This window comes from Somniosus microcephalus, chromosome 5 (assembly GCF_052327205.1).
Source record: "Somniosus microcephalus isolate GS21.2 chromosome 5, FLI_Smic_1.0, whole genome shotgun sequence".
Classification (NCBI taxonomy): Eukaryota; Metazoa; Chordata; class Chondrichthyes; order Squaliformes; family Somniosidae; genus Somniosus; species Somniosus microcephalus.
The window spans coordinates 127,772,048-127,799,038 of NC_140991.1; the positions used below are offsets into that span (position 1 = coordinate 127,772,048).

The 26,991-nt window shown below is 46.6% G+C and overlaps 1 protein-coding gene across 4 annotated transcripts in view; it reads left to right on the forward strand.

The window, feature by feature from the left end:
- Positions 1–26,991, forward strand: part of invs (inversin) — a 425,788-nt gene that overhangs the window by 117,889 nt on the left and 280,908 nt on the right. For all 4 annotated transcript variants that reach the window (XM_085988195.1, XM_085988194.1, XM_085988197.1 and 1 more), the window contains exon 6: positions 19,561–19,732. In XM_085988195.1, coding sequence (XP_085844321.1) covers positions 19,561–19,732 — 172 coding nt within the window. The remainder of the gene's footprint in view (positions 1–19,560; positions 19,733–26,991) is intronic.

A 26,991-nucleotide genomic window follows, 5' to 3' on the forward strand; every position in this document is an offset into this window, starting at 1 on the left:
AAGGATTGTGAAATTAACAGCGCAAAGGCTGCGAAGGAAGTGCAAATTAGAGTGAGTAAATTCATAGAATGGCTACAGCACAGAAAGAGGCCATTCGGCTCATTGAGCCCGTGCCGGCTCTCTGTAAGAGCACTTCAGCTGTTCCCACTCCCCTGCTCTTTCCCCGTAGCCTTGCAAATTTTTTTCCTTCAGGTACTTATCCAATTCCACGATTGATACTTATCAAAAGCCATGACTGAATCTGCCTCTACCACCCTTTTAGGCAGCGCATTCCAGATCCTAACCATGCGCTGCGTAAAAAAGTGTTTCCTCATGTCACCTTTGGTTCTTCTGCCAATCACCTTAAATCGGTGGCCTCTGGTTCTCGACGCTTGCGCCAATGGGAACAGTTTCTCTCTATCTACTCTGTCTCAACCCCTCATGATTTTGAACACCTCTATCAAATCACTTCTACACTTTCTCTGCTCTAAGGAGAACAACCCCAGCTTCTCCAGTCTATCCACATAACTGAAGTCCCTTATCCCTGGAACCGTTCTCGTAAATCTTTTCTGCATCCTCTCTAAAGCCTTCACATCCTTCCTAAAGTGCGGTGCCCAGAATTAGATACGATACTCCATTTGAGGCCGAACCAGTGTTCTTTAAACGGTCATCATAACTTCCTTGCTTTTGTACTCTATGCCTCTATTTATGAAGCCCAGTATCCCGTATGCTTTTTCTAACTGCTTTCTCAACCTGCCCTGCCACCTTCAATAATTTGTGCACATATACCCCCAGGTCTCTCTGTTCATGCACCCCCTTCAGAATTGTACCCTTTACTTTATATTGCCTCTCCTCATTCTTCCTATTAAAATGTATCACTTCGCACTTTTCTGCGTTAAATTTCATCTGCCACATGTCCGCCCATTCCACCAGCCTGTCTGTGACCTCTTGAAGTCTATCACTATCCTCCTCACTGTTCACTATACAGTACTTCCAAGTTTTGTGTCGTCTGCAAATTTTGAAATTGTGCCCTGTACACCAAGTCATTAATATATATCAAGAATATCAGTGATCCTAGTACCATCCCTTGGGGAACACCACTGTGTACCTTCCTCCAGTCTGATAAACAACCGTTCTTTCCTGTCACTTAGCCAACTTCATATCCATGTCCCTTTTATTCCATGGCCTTCAATTTTGCTGGCAAGCCTATTATGTGGCACTTTATCAAACGCCTTTTGGAAGTCCATGTACACCACGTCAACTGCATTGCCCTCATCAATCCTCTCTGTTCCCTCATGAAAAAACTCAATCAAGTTAGTTAAACACGATTTGCCTTTAACAAATCCGTGGTGGCTTTCCTTAATTAATCCACACTTGTCCAAGTGACTGTTAATTTTGTTCCGGATTATCGTTTCTAAAAGCTTCCTCACTACAGAGGTTAAACTGACTGGCCTGTCTCACCATACATCTGCTCCTCCCCTGAAGTGGTACCATTTGCGCATAAATAATGGCGAGCACCATCAGCCTCACTGTTCTTTTGACAGCAAATTATGATCCATTATAACTTAGAAACAATTCAGACCACATCATTAATACTTGAGAAATTCCACTCACTCTTTTCCCCCGTCTCAAGGTCACTTTATGGTCACTAAAACTCTTTAACCGATTTGTTACTTTATCTTTAATTACAGCTTAAGTAGCGGCCCTTTTTTTATGCGTGGGATGTGAGCTTCGCTGGCAAGGGCAACATTTATTGCCCATCCCTAATTGCCCTTGAGAAGGTGATGGTAAGACAACTGAGTGGCTTGCTAGGTCATTTCAGTTAAGAGTCAGCCACATTGCTGTGGGTCTGGAGTCACATATAGGCCAGACTAGGTAAGGGTGGCAGATTTCCTTCCCTAAAGGACATTAGTTTACTAGTCCAGTAACAACCACTATGCTACTGGTTCCTTTTGTGTGGAACTTTGTCAAAGTTTTTTGAAAGTCTAGATATATCAATGGCCCAGATATTCCAATCCCTACGGGTGAGTACGCGCTGTGTACCCACCCGTAGGGACATCGGAAATGCCGGTTTCAGGCATGCACAGCGCATGTGCTGAAAACCGGCATTTCCGATCTGTCAAGAATGGTCTTGACGGATCCTCCGGCTGAACTGGAGAAGGGCCTTTGCGGGCGGATAGTTCCGCTTTTTGGCGACCCTCCACCCGCAGAAAATCCTTACAATTAGGATAAGAGTTGAAAAAAGTAAAAAAAAATGTTTCACTGATTTATCATTTAAAAATACTTTTAAAAAAAGGTACGTTTATTTTTAGCCCTGTAAAAAACTTTAATTAATTTTTTCAAAAAATTTAATTTTTGTTTAAAATACTTAATTTATTGTAATTTCAAGTCATTTTAAAAATGTGATTTTTAAAAAAACTTTATTTGAAGTTTTACTATGTTTTTGGGGTGATCTCCAGTCATATATTTGACAGGTCTTCCTGTCAAGTGTATGAAGGGAGATTCCCTTCTTTGATTGGCTCCCCATGGCCCACGTAATCCCAGGGACGCTGTGAACTACATGCGCCTCTGGGATACATGGGCTCTGCGCACTTGGAATTTGGAGAGGCCCAGGTGTGTGCATCCTGGGAGCCCTCAGGTATGGGCGTAGATTTTTCCAGATCGCAGGCCTCTGCCCGCGGGAGGCCTGCGATCGGAAAATATGGACCATCAATCGTAAGGTTTTTCAACATTAGATCTGGGATGTCATGGCCTCAAAAAAAAAAGTCAAGGAGATTAACAGGACACGATATCCCCTTATGATGGTAGCAGTTTACTAGTTCATTATAATACAGGGTAATCCTCAAGTTTATCCTTGATAATCAATTTCATAATCTATTGCATATTAAAAATGGTGTGTGGTCTCAACATTCAAAAGAAATTGTACCTGTAGCTTATATCTTTTATAGGTGCAAACAAAGAATAGTTTAGAAGACCTAAAGAGTACTTACCAATAACAAGCGTAAGAATGTCAACACAACAGAGAAACCCACAAAATCAAAACTGCAGACAAAGCATAGAGTCATAGAGTTATACAGCACAGAAAAGAGGCCCTTCGGCCCATCGCGACCGCGCTGGCCATCAAGCCCTATCTAATCTAATCCATTTTACAGCATTTGGTCCGTAGCCTTGTATGCTATGGCATTTCAAGTGCTCATCCAAATGCTTCTTGAATGTTGTGAGGGTTCCTGTCTCTACCACCCTTTCAGGCAGTGAGTTCCAGATTCCAACCACCCTCTGGGTGAAAAAGTTTTTCCTCAAATCCCCTCTAAACCTCCTGCCCCTTACCTTGAATCTATGCCCCCTTGTTATTGACCCCTCTACTAAGGGGAAAAGTTCCTTTCTATCCACCCTATCTATGCCCCTCATAATTTTGTATACCTCAATCAGGTCCCCCCTCAGCCTTCTCTGCTCCAAGGTAAACAACCCCAGCCTGTCCAGTCTTTCTTCATAGCTGAAGCGCTCCAGCCCAGGTAACATCCTGGTAAATCTCCTCTGCACCCTCTCCAAAGCAATCACATCCTTCCTATAGTGTGGCGACCAGAACTGCACACAGTACTCCAGCTGTGGCCTTACCAGCGTTTTGTACAGCTCCATCATAACCTCCCTGCTCTTATATTCTATGCCTCGGCTAATGAAGGCAAGTATCCCATGTGCCTTTTTAACCACCTTATCCACCTGTTCTGCTGCCTTCAGGGATCTATGTACATGCACACCAAGGTCCCTCTGATCCTCTGTCTTTCCTAGGGTCTTACCATTCATTGTGTATTCCCTTGCCTTGTTAGTCCGTCCAAAATGCATCACCTCACACTTTTCAGGGTTAAATTCCATTTGCCACTGTTCCGCCCATCTGACCAACCCATCTATATCATCCTGTAGCCTGAGGCTTCCCGCCTCGCTATTTACCACCCCACCAATTTTTGTGTCATCTGCGAATTTACTGATCATACCTTTTACATTCACTTCCAAATCATTAATGTAGACCACAAACAGCAAGGGACCCAGCACCGATCCCTGCGGTACCCCACTGGACACAGGCTTCCAGTCACAAAAACAACCTTCCACCATCACCCTCTGCCTTCTGCCACTAAGCCAGTTTTGGATCCAATGTGCCAAGGCACCCTGGATCCCATGGGCTCTTACCTTCCTGACCAGTCTCCTATGCGGGACTTTATCAAAAGCCTTACTGAAATCCATGTAAACCACATCCACTGCACTACCCCTCATCCACACACCTAGTCACCCCTCGAAAAATTCAATCAAATTGGTCAGACATGATCTTCCCTTGACAAAGCCATGCTGGCTATCCCTAATTAATCCCTGCCTCTCCAAGTGGAGACCAATTCTATCCCTCAGAATTTTTTCCAATAATTTCCCTACCACTGATGTTAGGCTCACTGGCCTGTAATTCCCTGGTTTATCCCTACTACCCTTCTTGAATAATGGTACTACGTTAGCTGTTCTCCAGTCCTCTGGCACATCCCCTGTGGCCAGAGAGGTTCTGAAAATGTGTGTCAGAGCCCCTGCAATCTCCACCTTTGCCTCACATAGTAGCCTGGGATACATCTCGTCCGGGCCTGGGGATTTATCCACTTTTAAGCCTGCTAAAACCGCTAGTACCTCCTCCCTCTTGATGCTAATATGTTCAAGTATATCACAGTCCCCCTGCCCGATTTCTATGTCCACATCGTCCTTCTCCATAGTGAACACAGATGCAAAAAATTCATTTAAAACCCCACCTACATCCTCTGGCTCTACACACAGTTTGCCACTTTGGTCCCTAATGGGCCCTACTCTTTCCCTAGTTATCCTCTTTCCCTTAATATACTTATAAAAAACCTTAGGATTTTCCTTTATTTTGCTCGCCAGTGTTATTTCATGGCTTTAAACTAACTAGTGGGGGGGAGGTTCCTAGAGAGCAAGTAATAAAAATAACAACAGAGAAGGTCATAGACTTAGGTAGCAGTGGGGAAATTAAAAACCAGAGTGTGTCAGGAAGGGGCAGAAGGTATGGAGTAAAAGGTAAAGTAATAAAAAGGGCAAAAGCAGGAACTAAGTGTCACAAAACATATTTGAAAGTTCTCTATCTGAATGCACGTAGCATTCGTAACAAAATAGACGAGTTAATGGCACAAATAACTACATATGGGTATGATCTTGTGGCCATTACAGAAACATGGCTGCAAGGTGACAATGCCTGGGAATTAAGCATACCAGGTTATTTAACGATCAGGGAGGACAGGCAGGAAGGAAGGGGAGGTGGGGTGGCTATGTTAATAAAGGAAGAAATCACTGTAATACAGAGAAATGATATTGGGTCAAAAGATCAGGATAATGAAACAGTTTGGGTGGAGATAAGGAATAATAAGGGGAAAAAAACACTAGTGGGCGTAGTCTATAGGCCTCCGAACAGTTGCAACTCGGTTGGACGGAGTATCAATCAGGAAATAGTTGAGGCTTGTAATAAGGGAACATCTATAATTATGGGGGATTTTAACTATCATATTAATTGGACAAATCAAACTGGGCAGGGCTGCCTTGAGGATGAGTTCATTGAGTGTATTAGGGATGGGTTTCTTGAGCAGTATGTAACTGAACCGACCAGGGGATAAGCAACCTTAGATCTGGTCCTGTGTAACGAGGCAGGATTAATTCAAAATGTCCTAGTAAAGGATCCCCTTGGAATGAGTGACCATAACATGGTTGAATTCCATATTCAATTAGAGGGTGAGAAGGTTGGATCTCAAACAAGCGTGCTAAGCTTGAATAAAGGAGACTATGAAGGTATGAGAGCGGAATTGAGTAGAGTGGATTGGGAAAATAGATTAAAGGGTAAGATGATACATGATGAGTGGTGTACATTTAAGGAGTTATTTTACAACTTCCCCCAAAAATATATTCCACTGAAAAGAAAAGGGTGTAAAAGAAAAGACAGCCATCCGTGGCTAAGTAAAGAAATTAAGGATAGTATTCGACTAAAAACAAGGGCAGCACGGTGGCATAGTGGTTAGCACTGTTGCCTCACAGCGCCAGGGACCCGGGTTGAATCCGGCCTCGGGCTACTGTCTGTGTGGAGTTTGCACATTCTCCCCGTGTTTGCGTGGGTTTTCTCCGGGTGCTCCGGTTTCCTCCCACAGTCCAAAGTTGTGCGGGTTAGGTTGATTGGCTATGATAAATTGACCCTTAGTGTTAGGGGGATTAAATGTGTGGGGTTACAGGGATAGGGTGGGATATGTGTTGGTGTAGGGGTTACGGGGATTGGGTGGGATATGTGTCGGTGCAGGCTCGATGGGCCGAAATGGCCTCTATCTGCACTGTGGGGTTTCTGTGATTCTGTGATAAGGTAGCCAAATCTAGTGGGCGGATAGAGGATTGGGAAAACTTTAAAAGGCAGCAAAAAATAACAAAAAGATTGATTAAGAAAGGGAAGATAGATTATGAAAGTAAATTAGCAAAAAATATAAAAACAGATAGTAAGAGTTTTTATAGTTATATAAAAAGAAAAAGGGTGGCTAAAGTAAATGTTGGTCCCTTAGAGGATGAGACCGGGAAATTAATGGTGGGAAATATGGAGATGGCAAAAACACAGAATGAGTATTTTGTATCAGTCTTTACAGTAGAGGACACTAAAAATATCCCAACACTGGACAAACAGGGGGCTATAGGGGGGGAGGAGCTAAACACGATCAAAATCACTAAGGAAGTGGTACTCGGTAAAATAATGGGACTCAAGGCGGATAAATCACCTGGACCTGATGGCTTACATCCTAGGGTCTTGAGGGAAGTGGCGGTAGGGATTGTGGATGCATTGGTAATAATTTTCCAAAACTCCCTGGACTCAGCAAAGGTCCCGGCAGACTGGAAAACTGCAAATGTAACACCCTTATTTAAAAAGGGCAGTAGACAGAAGGCTGGAAACTATAGACCGGTTAGCCTAACATCTGTGGTAGGTAAAATGTTGGAGTCCATTATTAAGGAGACAGTAACAGGACATTTGGATAATCATAATTTAATAGGACAAAGTCAGCATGGTTTTATGAAGGGGAAGTCATGTTTGACAAATTTGCTGGAGTTCTTTAAGGAAGTAACATATAGGGTGGATAAAGGGGAACCAATGGACGTAGTGTATTTAGACTTCCAAAAGGCATTTGACAAGGTGCCACACAAAAGATTATTGCTTAAGATAAAAAATCACGGGATTGGGGGCAATATTCTGGCATGGATAGAGGATTGGCTATCTAACAGAAGGCAGAGAGTTGGGATAAATGGTTCATTCTCAGACAGGTAATCAGTGACTAGTGGTGTTCCGCAGGGGTCAGTGCTGGGTCCCCAACTCTTTACAATCTATATTAACGATTTGGAGGAGGGGACCGAGTGTAACATATCAAAGTTTGCAGATGATACTAAGATGGGAGGGAAAGTAGTGAGTGAGGAGACATAAAAAACCTGCAAGGGGACATAGACAGGCTAAGTAAATGGGCAGAGATTTGGCAGATGGAATACAATACTGGAAAGTGTGAGGTTATGCACTTTGGCAGGAAAAATCGTAGAGCAAATTATTATCTTAATGGCAAGAAACTGGAAAGTACTGAAGTACAAAGGGATCTGGGGGTCCTGGTGCACGAAACTCAAAAGGTTAGTATGCAGGTGCAGCAAGTGATTAAGAAGGCCAATGGAATGTTGGCTTTCATTGCTAGGGGGATAGAATATAAAAATAGGGAGGTATTGCTTCAGTTGTACAAGGTATTGGTGAGACCGCACCTGGAATACTGCATACAGTTTTGGTGTCCATACTTAAGAAAAGACATACTTGCTCTCGAGTCAGTACAAAGAAGGTTCACTCGGTTAATCCCGGGGATGAGGGGATGGACATATGAGGAGAGGTTGAGTAGATTGGGACTCTACTCATTGGAGTTCAGAAGAATGAGAGGCGATCTTATTGAAACATATAAGATTGTGAAGGGGTTGGATTGGGTGGATGCGGGGAGGATGTTCCCGATGATGGGTGAAACTAGAACTAGGGGGCATAGTCTTAGAATAAGGGGCTGCTCTTTCAAAACTGAGATGAGGAGGAACTACTTCACTCAGAGGGTGGTAGGTCCATGGAATATGCTGCCCCAAAAAGCTGTAGAAGCTACGTCATTACATAAATTTAAAACAGAAATAGACAGTTTCCTAGAAGTAAAGGGAATTAAGGGTTACGGGGAGCGGGCAGGAATTTGGACATGAGTCTATGTTCGGATCGGTCATGGCCCTGTGGGTAGCGGAGCGGGCCCAGGGGCCGTGTAACCTGATCCTGCTCCTATTTCATGTGTCTAATTCTGTTAGATTCAGGAGATAGTTCTGTGATAGTAGATTGGCGGTTCGGATCAGATCAGCCATGATCTTATTGAATGGCGGAGCAGGCTCGAGGGGCCGATTGGCCTACCCTTGCTCCTGTTTCTTATGTTCTTATGTTCTTATGATCCTCGCTCTCCTAATTTCTTTTTTAAGTATCCCCCTGCACTTTTTATACTCCTCTAGGGCTTCCTCTGTCTTTAGTCCTTTGTATCTGCCAAAAGACCCCCTTTTTTCCCTAATCCATTCTCGTATATCCCTTGACATCCAAGGTTCCCTGGGCTTGTTGGTCCCACCCTTGACCTTTACGAGAACATGTTGCCATGGTACTCTCTCAATTTCCTTTCTGAAAGACTCCCATTGCTCCGATGTGGATTTTCCTTCAAGTAGCTGATCCCAGTCCACATTGGCCAGATCCTGCCTTATCATATTAAAATCGGCCTTCCCCCAATTTAGAACCTTTATTTCCGGTCCATCCTTGTCCTTTTCCATGACTGCCTTAAATCTCACCGAATTATGGTCACTGTCACCAAAGTGCTCACCTACTAACACTTCTACCACTTGCCCGGCCACATTCCCTAGAATTAGGTCCAGTACCATCCCCTCTCTTGTAGGACTATCTACATGCTGGCTCAAAAAGCTCTCCTGGATGCACTTTAAGAATTCTGCACCCTCTAAGCCTTTCACACTCTGACTATCCCAGTTAATGTTGGGGAAGTTGAAATCCCCCACTATAATTACCCTATTATTTGCATACTTCTCTGAGATTTGCCTACATATCTGTTCCTCTATCTCCCCCTGGCTGTTTGGGGGCCTATAGTACACTCCCAGCAAAGTGCTAGCCCCCTTTTTGTTTTTAAGTTCAACCCATATGGCCTCATTAGAGGAACCTGTTAATATATCATCCCTCCTTACAGCAGTAATTGTCTCCTTAATTAATATTGCGACACCCCCTCCTCTTTTACCCCCCCTCTGTCTCGCCTGAAGATTCTATACCCCGGAATATTGAGCTGCCAGTCTTGCCCCTCCCTCAACCATGTCTCTGTGATAGCAACAATATCATACTCCCATGTGTTCATCAACACTTTCAGTTCATCCACCTTATTCGTAAGACTCCTTGCATTAAAATAAATGCCATTTAGCCTTGCCCTACTCCCTTGTGCCGTTACATATTTGCTCTGCCTTCCAGTCTGACTTATTTTTTCCTCTATATTTGGCTGTACATCACCCCCTATTATAGCTCCACTCTGTATCCCATCCCCCTGCCAAGTTAGTTTAAACGCCCCCGAACAGTGCTAGCAAACCTCCCCGCAAGGATATTTGTCCCGTTCAGGTGCAACCCGTCCGACTTGTACAAGTCCCACCTTCCCCAGAAGCAGGCCCAGTGATCCAGGAAACTAAAGCCCTCCGTCCTGCACAAACTCTTTAGCCACGCATTCATCTGCTCTATCCTCCTATTCCTATACTCACTAGCACGTGGCACCGGGAGTAATCCAGAGATTACAACCTTTGAGGTGCTGCTCTTTAGTCTGCTGCCTAGCTCCCTAAATTCTTGCTGCAGGACCTCATCCCTCTTCCTACCCATGTCATTGGTCCCAATGTGAACCACGACCTCTGACTGTTCACCCTCCCCCTTCAGAATGCCCTGCAGCCATTCAGTGACATCCTTGACCCTGGCACCAGGGAGGCAACAAACCACCCTGGAGTCACGTCTACGGCCACAGAAACGCCTATCTGTTCCCCTTACGATAGAATCCCCTACCACTATTGCTCTCCCACTCTTTTTCCTCCCTTCCTGAACAGCAGAAGCACCCCTGGTGCCAGGAAGTTGGCTGCTGCTGCCTTCCTCTGGTAAGTCACCCCCCTCAACAGTATCCAAATCGGTATACCTGTTTGAGAGGGGGATGTCCACAGGGGACCCCTGCACTACCTGCCTGCTTCTACTGCTCCGCCTGATGGTCACCCATTTCCCTTCTGCCTGTGCAGCCCTTACCTGCAGTGTGACCAACTCAGTAAACGTGCTACTCACGACCCTCTCAGCATCGTGAATGCTCCAAAACTCATCCATCCGCAGCTCCAGCGCCGCAATGCGGTCTACTAGTAGCTGCAGCTGGATACATTTCTGGCACACATGCTCGTCGGGGACACAGGCAGCGTCCCTGAATTCCCACAAAGAGCAAGAGGAGCATAACATGGGGCTGGGCTGTCCTGACATGACTTACCCTTTAATTAATTTAAATTAATTCAATACCACCAATTAAAGATATACACTAGGGCGCTTGTATGGTTTACCAACAGTCCCCGTTACACCAGAAAGACCTTAGCAACTATAAACCAGAGTTAAAGTTTAAAAAATAGAGAAATACTCACCAACCAATCACTTACCTGCTCCCTGGTGACGTCACACTCTGATTACTTTTTACCTCTCTCCCCGCTGCTGAGTTGGTATGCCTCGCTGCTGCCGCCGCTTTTATGCTCCGCCTCGGTCGCTCTTCTCCCCCAGGTCCAGCCGCTGTGGTCGGGCCTCGTTGCTGCCGCCGCTTTTAAGCCTCACCTCCGGTCGCTGTTCTCCCCCAGGTCCAGCCACTGTGGTCGGGCCTCGTTGCTGCCGCCGCTTTTAAGCCTTACCTCCGGTCGCTGTTCTCCCCCAGGTCCAGCTGCTGTGGTCGGGCCTCGCTGCTGCCGCCGCTTTTATGCTCCGCCTCGGTCGCTCTTCTCCCCCAGGTCCAGCTGCTGTGGTCGGGCCTCGCTGCTGCCGCCGCTTTTATGCTCCGCCTCGGTCGCTCTTCTCCCCCAGGTCCAGCCGCTGTGGTCGGGCCTCGTTGCTGCCGCCGCTTTTAAGCCTCACCTCCGGTCGCTGTTCTCCCCCAGGTCCAGCCACTGTGGTCGGGCCTCGCTGCTGCCGCCGCTTTTAAGCCTCACCTCCGGTCGCTGTTCTCCCCCAGGTCCAGCTGCTGTGGTCGGGCCTCGCTGCTGCCGCCGCTTTTTTGCTCCGCCTCGGTCGCTCTTCTCCCCCAGGTCCAGCTGCTGTGGTCGGGCCTCGCTGCTGCCGCCGCTTTTAAGCCTCACCTCCGGTCGCTGTTCTCCCCCAGGTCCAGCCGCTGTAGTAGGGCCTCGCTGCTGCCGCCGCTTTTAAGCCTCACCTCCGGTTGCTGTTCTCCCCCAGGTCCAGCCGCTGTGGTCGGGCCTCGCTGCTGCCGCCGCTTTTAAGCCTCACCTCCGGTCGCTGTTCTCCCCCAGGTCCAGCCGCTGTGGTCGGGCCTCGCTGCTGCCGCCGCTTTTAAGCCTCACCTCCGGTCGCTGTTCTCCCCCAGGTCCAGCCGCTGTGGTCGGGCCTCGCTGCTGCCGCCGCTTTTAAGCCTCACCTCCGGTCGCTGTTCTCCCCCAGGTCCAGCAAGTAGTAGATTGGCACTCCTGAGAGTGAACAAGCTAATAGTAATAGCTGCTTCACTTTGAAGCTGATAACTAGTTCTGACCTGTATAATAACAATAATCTGTAGCAATTAAAGTGCTCATTCAATCATAGAGTCATAGAGTTATACAGCACAGAAAGAGGCCCTTCAGCCCATCGTGCCCGCGCCAGCCATCAAACCCTGTCTATTCTAATCCCATTTTCCAGCACTTGGTCCGTAGCCTTGTATGCTATGGCGTTTCAAGTGCTCATCTAAATGCTTCTTGAATGTTGTGAGAGTTCCTGCCTCTACCACCCTTTCAGGCAGTGAGTCCCAGATTCCAACCACCCTCTGGATGAAAAAGTTTTTCCTCAAATCCCCTCTAAACCTCCTGCCCCTGATCTTGAAACTATGCCCCCTGGTTATTGACCCCTCTACTAAGGGGAAAAGTTCCTTTCTATCTACCCTATCTATGCCCCTCATAATTTTGTACACCTCAATCAGGTCCCCCCTCAGCCTTCTCTGCTCTAATGAAAACAACCCCAGTCTGTCCAGTCTCTCTTCATAGCTGAAACGCTCCAGCCCAGGTAACATCCTGGTGAATCTCCTCTGCACCCTCTCTAATGCAATCACATCCTTCTTATAGTGTGGCAACCAGAACTGCACACAGTATTCCAGCTGTGGCCTAACTAGCGATTTGTACAGCTCCATCATAACCGCCCTGCTCTTGCCTTCATTAGCTGAGGCATAGAATATAAGTATCCCATATGCCTTTTTAACCACCTTATCTACCTGTCCTGCTGCCTTCAGGGATCTATGTACATGCACACCAAGGTCCCTCTGATCCTCTGTCCTTCCTAGGGTCCTACCATTCATTGTGTATTCCCTTGCCTTGTTAGTCCTCCCAAAACACATCACCTCACACTTTTCAGGTTTAAATTCCATTTGCCACTGTTCTGCCCATCTAACCAACCCATCTATATCGTCCTGTAGCCTAAGACTTCCCTCCTCACTATTTACCACTCCACCAATTTTTGTGTCATCTGCGAACTTACTGATCATACCTCCTACATTCATATCTAAATCATTAATGTACACTACAAACAGCAAAGGACCCAGCACCGATCCCTGCGGTACACCACTGGACACAGGCTTCCAGTCACAAAAACAACCTTCCACCATCACCCTCTGCCTCCTGCCACTAAGCCAATTTTGGATCCAATGTGCCAAATTGCCCTGGATCCCATGGGCTCTTACCTTCTTGACCAGCCTCCCATGCGGGTCTTTGTCAAAAGCCTTACTGAAGTCCATGTAGACTACATCAACTGCACTACCCTCATCCACACACCTAGTCACCCCCTCGAAAATTCAATCAAATTGGTTAGACATGATCTCCCCCTGACAAAGCCATGCTGACTATCCTTGATTAATCCTTGCCTCTCCAAGTGGAGACTAATTCTGTCCCTCAGAATTTTTTCCAATAATTTCCCTACCACTGATGTTAGGCTCACTGGCCTGTAATTCCCTGGTTTATCCCTACTACCCTTCTTGAATAATGGTACTACATTAGCGGTCCTCCAGTCCTCTGGCACCTCCCCTGTGACCAGAGAGGTTCTGAAATTTGTGTCAGAGCCCTTGCAATCTCCTCCCTTGCCTCACACAGCAGCCTGGGATACATCTCGTCTGGGCCTGGGAATTTATCCACTTTTAAGCCCGCTAAAATTGCTAGTACCTCCTCCCTCTCAATACTAATTTGTTCAAGTATATCACAATCCCCCTGCCTGATTTCTATGCCTACATCGTCCTTCTCCATAGTGAACACAGATGCAAAATATTCATTTAAAACCTCACCTACATCTTCCGGCTCTACACACAGATTGCTACTTTGGTCCCTAATGGGCCCTACTCTTTCCCTGGTTATCCTTTTGCCCTTAATATACTTATAAAACATCTTGGGATTTTCTTTAATTTGCCCGCCAGTGTTTTTTCATGCCCCCTCTTCGCTCTCCTAATTTCTTTTTTAAGTACCCCCCTGCACTTTCTATACTCCTCTAGGGCTTCCACTGTTTTTAGTCCTTTGTATCTGCCAAAAGCCTCCCTTTTTTCCCTAATTCATTCTTGTATATCCCTTGACATCCAGGGTTCCCTGGACTTGTTGGTCCCACCCTTGACCTTTGCGGGAACATGTTGGCGTGCTTTAAATACTATGGCCTAGAAATTGGGTTGGTAGCGCCGGCGCTGAGCGCCTAAAGAGACCTAGAATTGGGGCGAAGCCCTATGTTGGGGCGAGCGCTATGAGGATAGTGCCGACTCAGAAATTGACTATACATTTAGCGTCTGCGCTAAGTGTTTGCGCGCGCCCGCGAGCGCAGACGGCTCATGACGTCATTTCAGTGTGCAACGCCTTTTAGGAGCGCCTGAGCGCATATTGGGTGGCGCCCGGAGCCTTAGCGCCCAGCGCTATTAGTGACAGTTCGAAGGAGGGCTAACAGGCCCTTCTCGGAGTAGAGCGGCGCTATTTAAAGGGGACAGCTCTAGTGCAGAATCTTCTGCCACTTGGCCTGCTCATTGCGATCGCTGCTGGAGAGAGTTGGCGAGCTAATGTGGAGCGGAGTTCTGGGATTTGAGCTTTACAGTACTTGGGACCTTCAACACTGTCCGAAGCACTTGCAGCACTACACCTAAAAGCCTTTTGACCAACTGGCATCCGAATGGGAGCTTGTTTGGAGGGCGACGGCCTCATCGCCCAACACTGTGAAGGGGCAGAGAGACGGCGGGAGAGAGGGCCGGGATTGTCCAGAAGGAGGAGGGGCAATGGAGGTCGGCCAATCCGACGGGAGGCTGCGAGGGTCTTTAGGCAGCAGGTGACAAGCCTTGACATGTCGGAGGAGCAATGTTTGCAAAGGCTCCGAATCTGGAGGGACATTGTTACTGATCTGTGCCACCTGCTTGGTCAGGATCTGCAGCCGCGTGAACGCTGCAGAACCTCTCTGTCTGTGATGGCTACACTGACTGAAGGCCTCCATTTTTATGCCAACGGCTCCTTTCAGTCAGCCATTGGGGACAATGCGACTGTCGCTCAGGCTGCAGTCCGCTGTTGCATTCGGCAAGTGACAGATGCCCTTTATAGGCGAACGCGTCCATTCATTACCTTCCCTCGGACCCTGCACAAGCAGGCGGAGGAGGAGGAGTATGAGGAGGAGGAGGAGGAGGAGGAGGAAGAGCAGGCGGAGGAGGAGGAGGAGGAGGAGGAAGATGGAAGGGCTGCTGAAAGTGGAAGGTCCATTCGTCAGAGGCTCCTCTGGACTCGTCTCGACACCCCTGTGGCAGAATGATGAGAGTCTTACCTCATGGGCACTTTGGATGTTTGAGGGCCTCTGCATGCCAGCATCACTGAAAGTAGTCACATGCACCAAGCAACATTTAAATTTCTGTTTATTGACACAAAAGTCTTTCATTACAGCTAAACAACGTAAAGTGAGCAGAAACCATCACTGCCAAAATAAAAGTGACCTGTTCGGCAAAGCAGCAAAACTCAACAAAAATCTGCACCTATAACAGCAGGTGAGGGTGTCCGTGAATTTGGACAAACAAACGTCTCAGCACCTCCCTGTACAACTGGCCCCTTGAGGGAGAACGACTTCTCGTTCGCGCCCGGCCCCTTCCCGCCCTGCTGCTCCTACGTAATTGCACCCCAGTGGCGGCCTCAAGGCTGGGGGACACTTGCCGACTGTCTGGAAGCGCAGAAGCCCCTGAGGTACGGCCTGGCCGACCTCTGGGCTTGGAGGGTGCGGACGCGGGATGCTTGCTTTGAGCATGGCTGGGAGCAGTGTGGCCTGCAGGTGGTGGCAGCTGCAATGCAGGCGTCCCAGCGCTGGCATGTGCAATGGTCTCCTGCCGAGAGAGGACACCTGCACCATGGTCGGACGACACACTGGCTATCTGAGGGGAGCGGCTCGGCTCATCCGCCACAATCGCAGGCTCCACGGATTCCTGGCCTTGTACGGGAGTGGAAGGGCCCGGGGTGATCCTATCTGATGCAGAGAGGGTGGCTGCAGTGAGACATCGCGTTGCGTCAATCTGGCTGTGGAGGAGCCCAGCAAGTGAATGCGTGGCAACAGTGAGGACCTGTGTGCCAGGTGCCAGTGCTTCGGAGAAGGCCTGGACAGTTCTTCCCATGGCTTCGGACAAGGCAGGAGCCGACCGCTCCACTGCCTCGGACAAGCCCTGCACAGACCTTTCCAGGGATTGTCCGAAGCCCTGAACAGTCCTTTCCATTGCCGACTCAAAGCCGTGGACAGTCCTCTCCATTGTTGGGCCGAAGCCCTGGATAGTCCTGTCCATTGTGGCCCCGAAGCCCTGGCTAGACCTGTCCATTGTTTCCCCGAACACCTGGAGAGACCTCTCCATTGTTGCGCCAAAGCCCTGCAGAGTCCTCTCCATTGTTGCCCTGAAGTCCAACATACTCCTAGCCAATGAATCTATTGACTCAGGTATCTTCTCCACTGCAGCCATCAGCTCCGTGTGTCTGACCCGGGCCTGTTTGCTCATCTCTGCCAGGCGCCGGACCTCATCTGCACTCTGTGCAGCAGTCATGACGACCTGCCTTGCCCTGCAGGGAGACGGTGGCCAAACTTGCCTACCCCCCCTGCGTTGCTCCATGCCGCTTGGTCCGGCAACTGGTTCATCCTCAGAGTCACCCCCCCTCCCCTCCAGGGGACTACTATCCCCAGTCTGCAGATTTCTCAGCTCCCCGGATTCTGCAACGGCTGGGCCGGATTCCTCCTGGTCCTCGCCTCCGGTGGCACTGGCACTGGCAGCTTCAGCACGTTGAGCCCGAGTTGGTGCTGCTTCATCTGAAAGTGGGAGGTGGAAGAGTGGCTTTAGCAAAAGGACAGGTTTGCTGAAAGGCATGCCAGATTGCGGCATGGCTCTGACATGGCTGCACACTGAGGATGCATGCTGGCGGGGGGACCAAGTGGAAGGCAACAGGTGGAAAAGGTGAGAGTCTTACCCTCGCTGTCGGTAATGGGGTCGGCAGATGCAGTGGTCACTGGACCAGACAGACGTCCTCCAAGTAACTGGTGCACTCTCTCCTCCAGATCCGTGAGAGTGACCACTTGTGCAGGTCCGCCACCGGTTCGACGCTGTTCTTTTCTAATCTGCGCCATCTTCGACTGCAGGGGAAAGAAGGGGAGGTTCTGTTACATGAGGCCTTGAGACATCATCGCATGCCCCCCATTGTGCAAGAGCCCTTACATGAGGCCTTGAGACATCATCGCATGCCCCCCCATGGTGCAAGAGCCCTTACATGAGGCCTTGAGACATCTGTCCATATGTCTGCCCAGAAAGGGCCATGGGTGCATACTGACAGATGGCCAGTGGCGCATCATTGCAGCAGGGTGCCCGAATTCAGCTGCAGTTGGAGGGAAACACAAGTTTGGTAAATCATCACTCACCCTAACGATCCGTGTGAGGTCGTTGAATTTCTTCCTGCACTAAACAGGGGTCCTGGTCGCCATGCTGCTGGAGTTGACCCTCACAGCAACCTCCCTCCAAGATCGTCGGTAAGCCTTCTGATTTGGCCTCTTGCCATTATCCGGGTACAGCACCTGTCGACGGTGTTCAACTGCAGCCATCAATTGGTCCAGAGCGTCAGTGCTGAAGCGCTCTGCTCTCTGCCTAACCTTCTCCATAATGATGAACTTTGTACCGCCAGACAAGGGCGAGCGCCGAATCTGAGGCCTCCAGGGCGTTGGGTGTTGAAGCTCAGTCTGACTGACCCACCCCTTTAAGAGCCGGCCGGCGCCTGCAGGTCTCGTGCTTTGCCGTAATTGAATTCACCTGCGCTGCGCCCGTCCGTGTCGAAATTGAGTAGCGCCTGACCTTTTGCGCCTTAAGAGCACCGTGCAACGGCTGATTTAGCGCCTGAATCCCCTTTGGGGGCGATGCAACCCAATATCGCCCCAGGCGCGGATAGCTCTCGTCTGGCTATAAACTTAGCGCATCGCCAGTTCTAACGCCTCAAGCGGGGCTATACCCAATTTCTAGGCCTATGTAGAAGCAATAACTACTTCTCAGGGATTTCAGTGTTGAGTAACAGTTTATTTTTTCCAACCTTTATTCTATCAAAAAGCAAAAAAAATTCATAAAACAGGCTGGTACTAACAGCTAAATGTTACTTAGTAATTACTTCTGTGTAATATTTTTATGAAATAGTCTTGTTTTTGAAGGTGTATAATCAGTGGAAAGAGGGGATAACATTGTGTGTAAATTGAACTCATTTATTTTTGCCCATCAAATAAATAATTTGCATGTCTTAGCAAGAAAGGTAATTGGTGTAGAATGTAAGATTAGATAGATATTTCTTTATTTACTTTTTGGTGGACAGCTAGAAGGATTACAGAATCTTTCCCATGGCAATTAAATAAGTTGAAGAGAGTCCGTGATAAAGCGGATTTTATACGTTTTGTGGAAGAAATGAGCTTAGTTGGCTGAATGGTTTTTTCTCGTCACATGCGTTTGACATCCTCGATTTATTGTTAGACTCCAATAAAATATTTAGAAAATATTCAACATTTTTCTGCGACTGGAATGAAGTAGGTAGATAAGTACTGTGTGATGCAGATTGCTGAAATAAAAGCGAAATACTGTGGATTCCGGAAATCTGAAAATGTTGGAAATGCTCAGCAGGTTAGGCAGCATCTGTAGAGATAGAAACAGAGATAATGGCCCCGACTTCCACTTACCTAGCGCACCGGCCGTTGAGCTGTGGGCCCGCGTGGGATTCCGATCCTGGGCCTCCTTCAACTGCCGGCGCGCAGTGCTTGCGTATCCCAGGGGCGTAGTTAGTTCAAAGCGTCCCCTGGGATCACGTGGGCCATGGAGAGCCAATGGTAGCAGGGAATGCTTCATTCATAAGTTTGACAGACAGAGCTGTCAAACCTATAAATACTATAAGCCCCAAAACATCACTAAAACTTCAAATAATTTTTTTTTAATCACATTTTTAAAATAACTATAAATGACATGAAATAACTATTTTAAACAATAGTTTAAATTTTTGAAAAATGAATTACACTTTCTAACGGGGCTAAAAATAAACTTACCTTTCTTTAAAGTATTTAAAAATAATAAACCTGTGGAAAAAATGTTTCAATTTTAATTAATTCACCACTCACCTTGTTAAAAGCAGGCCTTGCACCTGCTTTTTAAAAGTGTAACTGCTGGAGACTTATCCTCCCGGAAAAACCTGGGAAAAAAACGTAAGTTCAATGCGCATGCGCTGCCTCTCCGGCGTACGCGTTCGACCACTGAACCCCTTCTTTCAGGGGAACGGAAGTGCTGGTTTCCCGCGCATGCGCAGTGCATGCACGAAACCGGCACTTTCATTGGGCCTACGCGTGGGTACCCAGTGCGTACTCACACGTTGGGACCCGAATTTCTGGGCCAATGTTTCAGGTTAATGCCCTTTCATCAGAAGTGGAAAAAGTTGGAAATGTAAGTTTTTAAGCAAGTACAGAGGCAGGGAAGGGGGTAAAGAACAAAAAGGAAGGTCTGTGATAGCGTGGAAGGCAGGAGAGACCAACTGACAAAAGGGATGATGATGTGAGACAAAAGGGGGTGGTAATGGGACAAGAAAAGAAACAAAAGATGGGTCTAGAGGAGCTGGAAATGACAACAGCAGAATCATTACCAGCAGCTGGTGTCTAAAACAAAATGGGAGCAGTGGTTATGACAGATTGCTGAAAGGTAGTTTATAAAATATTGAATTCAGCTTGTGTAGAATGACTTCACGTATTTTCTTGCATAGGAGACGGTTGAAGTATTCTTGAATCATCCATCAGTGAAAGATGACCCAGACTTGGAAGGGCGCACTGCATTTATGTGGGCTGCAGGAAAGGGCAGTGATGATGTCCTCCGAACCATGCTAAGAGTAAAATCAGACATCGACATCAACATGGCAGATAAATATGGTGGAACAGGTTAGTCTACCAACTTAAACCACTGGATTGTTTTTGCATTGTAGAGACCTGTATCTAATACATAGTACACACTTCAGTTATCATCCATGCAGTTTAAAAAAAAACTTGGCCTAGATGCAGTCCATAATGAGGAATGTATGGTTGCTAATTAATGGCATGATGTGTGTTAAACTTAGCATATGATGAAAATGCTCATATTTTATTTCTGACCATTCCTGGAAAAAATAGCTGCAGGTTCTGAGGCTTGCAATAAGGAGGTAGGTACGGATTTTTTTTTAAAGTTTGAAGAAGCCTATTTTGGCATGAGAGCTGCTTTAATTTATTGCCTCATTAAACTTTATCCATGTACGTGAGATATTATTGAAGTTAGTGCTCAATAACGCTATTGTTGTATTACCGTCCTCCTATTTTGGAAGAAATATCGTTTGCATTCCATCTAAAAGTATTAGTAACACTGGATGAATCCCACACTTGGGGACAGATTTTACTTTGTTGATCGTGAGCATAAATAATCATCTGACCTGAGCACATAGAGCAAAATCAGGCAGAAAGGATTGCACGCTTGTAACGGAACCCTCCTCATTGTCCGCCCACTAAATTTAAATTAATGAAAAATTGGGTGGTCTTTGTTGCATAGTAAGTACTTCTTTCCCAATTTTCCCCTATGTGCTTTGCCCAGGTGATTATTTATGCCCAGGTGAAACATAGGAAAATCTGCCCCAAATGTTTTTCTACACAACAGCAGTTTACTGTGCAATTGGGTGTTTTCCAATTTTGAGTTGCGTTTATATACTAGAAATCACGATAAAGTACTTCCTCCAATAAAAAACATTCTTGTACAGTCCCTGTTGTGTTAGATGACATTTCAGAATTTGGTGCCTGGAGACAGAGTTCATCAAACTATAAAGACGCCTTGTGGTGCAGCTCAGACCAAAGCTGAAGTTATCTTGCTTGTGAATCTTCCTCACCTGGGCTGGGAACTGAATATTCCAGGGTATTTGACAATTCGGAAGGATAGACAGAAAGGAAAGGGAGGTGGGATGGCTTTGTTGGTAAAAGATGGGATCAGTGCAGTGGTGAGAAGTGATATTGGCTCAGAAGATCAAGAAGTAGAATCGGTTTGGGTGGAGATAAAAAATAATATGGGGAAAAAGTCTCTGGTGGGCGTAGTCTACAGGCCCCCGAACAGTAGCAATACTGTTGGACAGAGTATAAATCAACAAATAATGGAGGCCTGTAAAAAAAGGTACGGTAATAATCATGGGTGATTTTAATCTCCATATTGATTGGACAAATCAAATTGGCCATGATAGCCTTGAGGAGGATTCATAGGCCTAGAAATTCGGTGGGCTGCGCCACCAGTTAGCACCCAAAGAGGGCACTTAGTGGCTTTAGCGCCACTGGCCACTGGCCCGCGAAATTTAGCGGGGCGCTAATGGTGGCATTAACCTGTAGCGCTGCGCCGCCACCGATGACGTCATTGGTGTGCGCAGCGCCCCGCTACCGCCCCGATCGCGATATTGGGTCGCGCCCCCCGCTGTAACGCCGGTCGCAATCTGCAACCGGTTCAGGGGGGCCGACCTACAGCGGTAGTGGCGCTAATTAAAGGGGAAGTGCGGGGCGGCCATTTTTTTTGCTGGTCGCCTGCCAGCACCTCCTCGCACCGCCATCCCCGGCCTCCTGAGCCGCCCCCCCCCCCCAATCCCCGGGCAGTGCCGGCTGTGTCCCAAGAGCCCGGCACTTCTCCTCGGTGCCGGGCTCTTTTGCCGGCATTCGCGATCTCTGACCGCGCTGGTGCAGGCCCCTCCCCTTTAAGAAGGGGAGGAAGGCCTGCAGTACCGCAGCGCGCCGTGCCGCAATATTCAGTTTCAGTGCCCCAAGAGGGTCGCGGGGCGCCTCGAGCAGCGCCCCGCTTCCGTTTGGGGCGCTGAAACTGAATATCGCGCTGGCGCAATCGGCTCCTTCCAGAGCGGAACTTCTGGCGCCCAGGCATAGAGTGCATCTGGGATGGTTTCCTAGAACAGTATGTAATGGAACCAACCAGGGAGCAGGCTATCTTGGATCTGGTACTGTGTAATGAGACAGAATTAATAAATGATCTCATAGTAAAGGATCCTCCAGGAAAGAGTGATCATAGCATGGTTGAATTTCAAATTCAGTTGGAGGGTGAGAAAGTTGTATCTCAAACCAATGCCCTGATCTTAAACAAAGGCAATTACAATGGCATGAGGGCAGAACTGGCTAAAGTGGACTGGAAAAATAAATTAAAGGGTAAGACAGTTGAAATGCAGTGGCGGACATTTAAGGAGATATTTCATAACTCTCAACAAAAATATATTCCAGTGAGAAAGAAAGATTTTAAGAGAAGGGAGCACCATCCATGGCTAACTAAGGAAGTAAAGGATGGTATCAAATTGAAAACGAAGGCATACAATGTTGCCAAGATTGGTGGGAGACCAGAGGATTGAGAAATTTTTAAAAACCAGCAAAGGATGACTAAAGAAATAATAAAGAGAGAGAAGATTAATTATGAGAGTAAACTGGCAAGAAATATTAAAACAGATAGTAAGAGCTTCAGGTATATAAAAAGGAAGAGAGTAGCTAAAGTAAACGTTGGTCCCTTAGAGGATGAGAATGGGGAATTAATAATGGGGAACGGGGAAATGGCAGAGACTCTGAACAAATATTTTGTATCTGTCTTCACGGTAGAAGACACTAACAACATCCCAATAATGGATAATCAAGGGGCCACAGGGAGGGGAGAACTAAAGACAATCACTATCACTAAGGAAATAGTACTTGGTAAAATAATGGGACTAAAAGACGACAAGTCCCCTGGACTCGATGGCCTGCATCCCAGAGTCTTAAAAGAAGTGGCTGCAGAGATAGTGGATGCATTTGTTGCAATATACCAAAATTCCCTGGACTCTGGAGAGGTCCCAGCGGATTGGAAAACCGCTAATGTAACACCCCTATTTAAGAAAGGAGGGAGACAGAAAGCAGGAAACTATAGACCAGTTAGCCTAACATCTGTCGTTGGGAAAATGCTGGAGTCCTTCATTAAGGAAGCAGTAGCAGGGCAATTGGAAAATCATAATGCAGTCAAGCAGAGTCAGCATGGTTTTATGAAAGGGAAATCATGTTTAACAAATTTGCTGGAGTTCTTTGAGAATGTAACGAGTAGGGTGGACAAAGGTGAGCCAGTGGATGTGGTGTATTTGGAATATCAGAAGGCATTCGATAAGGTGCCACATAAAAAGATATTGCATAAGATAAGAGCTCACAGAGTTGGGGGTAATATATTAGCATGGATAGAGAATTGGCTAACTAACAGAAAGCAGAGAGTTGGGATAAACGGCAACTAGTGGGATGCCACAGGGATCGGTGCTGGGACCTCAACTATTTACAATCTACATTAATGACTTGGATGAAGGGACCGAGTGTAATGTAGCCAGGTTTGCCGATGATACAGAGATGGGTGGGAAAGCAAGTTGTGCAGAGGACTCAAAGAATCTGCAAAGGGATATAGACAGGCTAGGTGAGTGGGCAAACATGGAGTATAATGTGGGAAAGTGCGAGGTTATCCACTTCGGCAGGAAAAATAAAAAAGCAAATTATTATTTAAACGGAGAGAGATTACAAAATGCTACAGTTCAGAGGGACCTGGGGGTCCTTGTGCATGAAACACAAAAAGTTAGCATGCAGGTACAGCAAGTAATCAAAAAGGCAAATGGAATGTTGGCCTTTATTTCAAGGGGGTTGGAGTATAAAAGCAGGGAAGTCCTGCTACAACTGTACAGGTTATTGGTGGGACCACACCTTGAGTACTGCGTACAGTTTTGGTCTCCTTATTTAAGGAAGGATATACTTGCATTGGAGGCAGTTCAGAGACGATTCACTAGGTTAATTCCAGAGATGAGGGGGTTGACTTATGAGGAAAGGTTGTTCTTTGTGTACATTTTTCACTAGAGTTTCTTCTCATTCTGATTCCAACACCACCCCCCCCCCCCCCCACTCCCAGTAGCTTGTCTTCCAGGTTCTGGCTTCATGAAATGGAGGCAGACCCTTTTGCTGTCTGCCTCACTCTGGCACTGTCTCACTTGCTTGTGCTGTAGTAAAGGGTACATTACTGTCATACAAACTCATTTTATGGTGCTCCAGGCATTCAAATAAGGTTATTGGCAGATTTGTTGATACGTGCCCGGTGTATGACTGTCTCATGGTGATTTAGGGAACTTGCACAATGGTTTGTTTTTTCAGAGGCATATTGGCAGGTGTGGTTGGGACCAAAAAAACAGATCATGGGTTTACACAAGGAAACGTCTACGGCATCATTTTAAGTGTAATCTCCTCCAGGCCCACCCCGAGATACCTGTGCTCCTCTAATTCTGCCCTCTTGAGCATCCCTGATTATGATCGCTCAACCATTGGTGGCCTTGCCTTCAGCTGCCTAGGTCCTAAGCTCTGAATTTCCCTCCCTAAACCTCTCCGCCTCTGTACCTCTCTTTCCTTAAAACCTACATCTTTGAATAAGCTTTTGGTCATCTGCCCTAATTTCCCCTTATGTGGCTCGATGTCAAATTTTTGTCTTGTAACACTCCTGTGAAGTGCCTTGGAATGTTTTACTACATTGAAGGCGCTAGATAAATACAAATTGTTGTTGTTATTGTATGTGCTCTGAAGGATCATCCAGCAAAAAGGAACAAATATTTGGAGCAGACAAGTGGACATTGCACCTGTGGGTGAATAAAAATCAAAGGAAAATGCATAAATGGTAATGGGAGAGGAAGGGATGAGTGCAGCTGTGGCAATACTTAAGGCAAGGCATTCCGTCTCATCCCTTGCAGTGAGATTGGAGGGAGGGAAATAAATCCAGAGCATTTGGAATTCCAACCTCTAATTCCAGGCCCAGAGTGGATTTAAGGATCAACCGAGAACACTGGGACTAGCATAAGAACATAAGAAATAGGAGCAGGAGTAGGCCAATCGGCCCCTCGAGCCTGCTCCGCCATTCAATAAGATCATGGCTGATCTGATCCTAACCGCCAATTCACTATCACAGAACCATCTCCTGAATCTAACAGAATTAGACACACGAAATAGGAGCAGGATCAGGCTACACGGACCCTGGGCCCGCTCCGCTACCCACAGGGCCATGACCGATCCGAACCTAGACTCATGTCCAAATTCCTGCACGCTCCCCGTAACCCTTAATTCCCTTTACTTCTAGGAAACTGTCTATTTCTGTTTTAAATTTATGTAATGATGTAGCTTCTACAGCTTTTTGGGGCAGCATATTCCATGGACCTACCACCCTCTGAGTGAAGTAGTTCCTCCTCATCTCAGTTTTGAAAGAGCAGCCCCTTATTCTAAGACTATGCCCCCTAGTTCTAGTTTCACCCATCATCGGGAACATCTTCCCCGCATCCACCCGATCCAACCCCTTCACAATCTTATATGTTTCAATAAGATCGCCTCTCATTCTTCTGAACTCCAATGAGTAGAGTCCCAATCTACTCAACCTCTCCTCATATGTCCATCCCCTCATCCCCGGGATTAACCGAGTGAACCTTCTTTGTACTGACTCGAGAGCAAGTATGTCCTTTCTTAAGTATGGACACCAAAACTGTACGCAGTATTCCAGGTGCGGTCTCACCAATGCCTTGTACAACTGAAGCAATACCTCCCTATTTTTATATTCTATCCCCCTAGCAATGAAAGCCAACATTCCATTGGCCTTCTTAATCACTTGCTGCACCTGCATACTAACCTTTTGAGTTTTGTGCACCAGGACCCCCAGATCCCTTTGTACTTCAGTACTTTCCAGTTTCTTGCCATTAAGATAATAACTTGCTCTACGATTTTTCCTGCCAAAGTGCATAACCTCACACTTTCCAGTATTGTATTCCATCTGCCAAATCTCTGCCCACTTACTTAGCCTGTCGATGTCCCCTTGCAGGTTTTTTATGTCCTCCTCACTCACTACTTTCCCTCCCATCTTAGTATCATCTGCAAACTTTGATATGTTACACTCGGTCCCCTCCTCCAAATCGTTAATATAGATTGTAAAGAGTTGGGGACCCAGCACTGACCCCTGCGGAACACCACTAGTTACTGATTGCCAGTCTGAGAATGAACCATTTATCCCAACTCTCTGCCTTCTGTTAGATAGCCAATCCTCTATCCATGCAAGAATATTACCCCCAATCCCGTGATTTTTTATCTTAAGCAATAATCTTTTGTGTGGCACCTTGTCAAATGCCTTTTGGAAGTCTAAATACACTACGTCCACTGGTTCCCCTTTATCCACCCTATATGTTACTTCCTCAAAGAACTCCAGCAAATTTGTCAAACATGACTTCCCCTTCATAAAACCATGCTGACTTTGTCCTATTAAATTATGATTATCCAAATGTCCTGTTACTGTCTCCTTAATAATGGACTCCAAAATTTTACCTACCACAGATGTTAGGCTAACCGGTCTATAGTTTCCAGCCTTCTGTCTACTGCCCTTTTTAAATAAGGGTGTTACATTAGCAGTTTTCCAGTCTGCCGGGACCTTTGCCGAGTCCAGGGAGTTTTGGAAAATTATTACCAATGCATCCACAATCCCTACCGCCACTTCCCTCAAGACCCTAGGATGTAAGCCATCAGGTCCAGGTGATTTATCCGCCTTGAGTCCCATTATTTTACCGAGTACCACTTCCTTAGTGATTTTGATCGTGTTTAGCTCCTCCCCCCCTTTAGCCCCCTGTTTGTAAAGTGTTGGGATATTCTTAGTGTCTTCTATTGTAAAGACTGATATAAAACATTCATTCAGTGTTTTTGCCATCTCCATATTTCCCACCATTAATTTCCCGGTCTCATCCTCTAAGGGACCAACATTTACTTTAGCCACCCTTTTTCTTTTTATATAACTATAAAAACTCTTACTATCTGTTTTTATATTTTTTGCTAATTTACTTTCATAATCTATCTTCCCTTTCTTAATCAATCTTTTTGTTATTTTTTGCTGTCTTTTAAAGTTTTCCCAATCCTCTATCCTCCCACTAGATTTGGCTACCTTATATGCCCTTGTTTTTAGTTGAATACTATCCTTAATTTCTTTACTTAGCCACGGATGGCTGTCTTTTCTTTTACACCCTTTTCTTCTCAGTGGAATATATTTTTTTTGGAAGTTGTAAAATAACTCCTTAAATGTTATTTTACAAATCATAAGCATAAGGTGTCCCTACCTCATGCAAGATAATTGGAAAAAG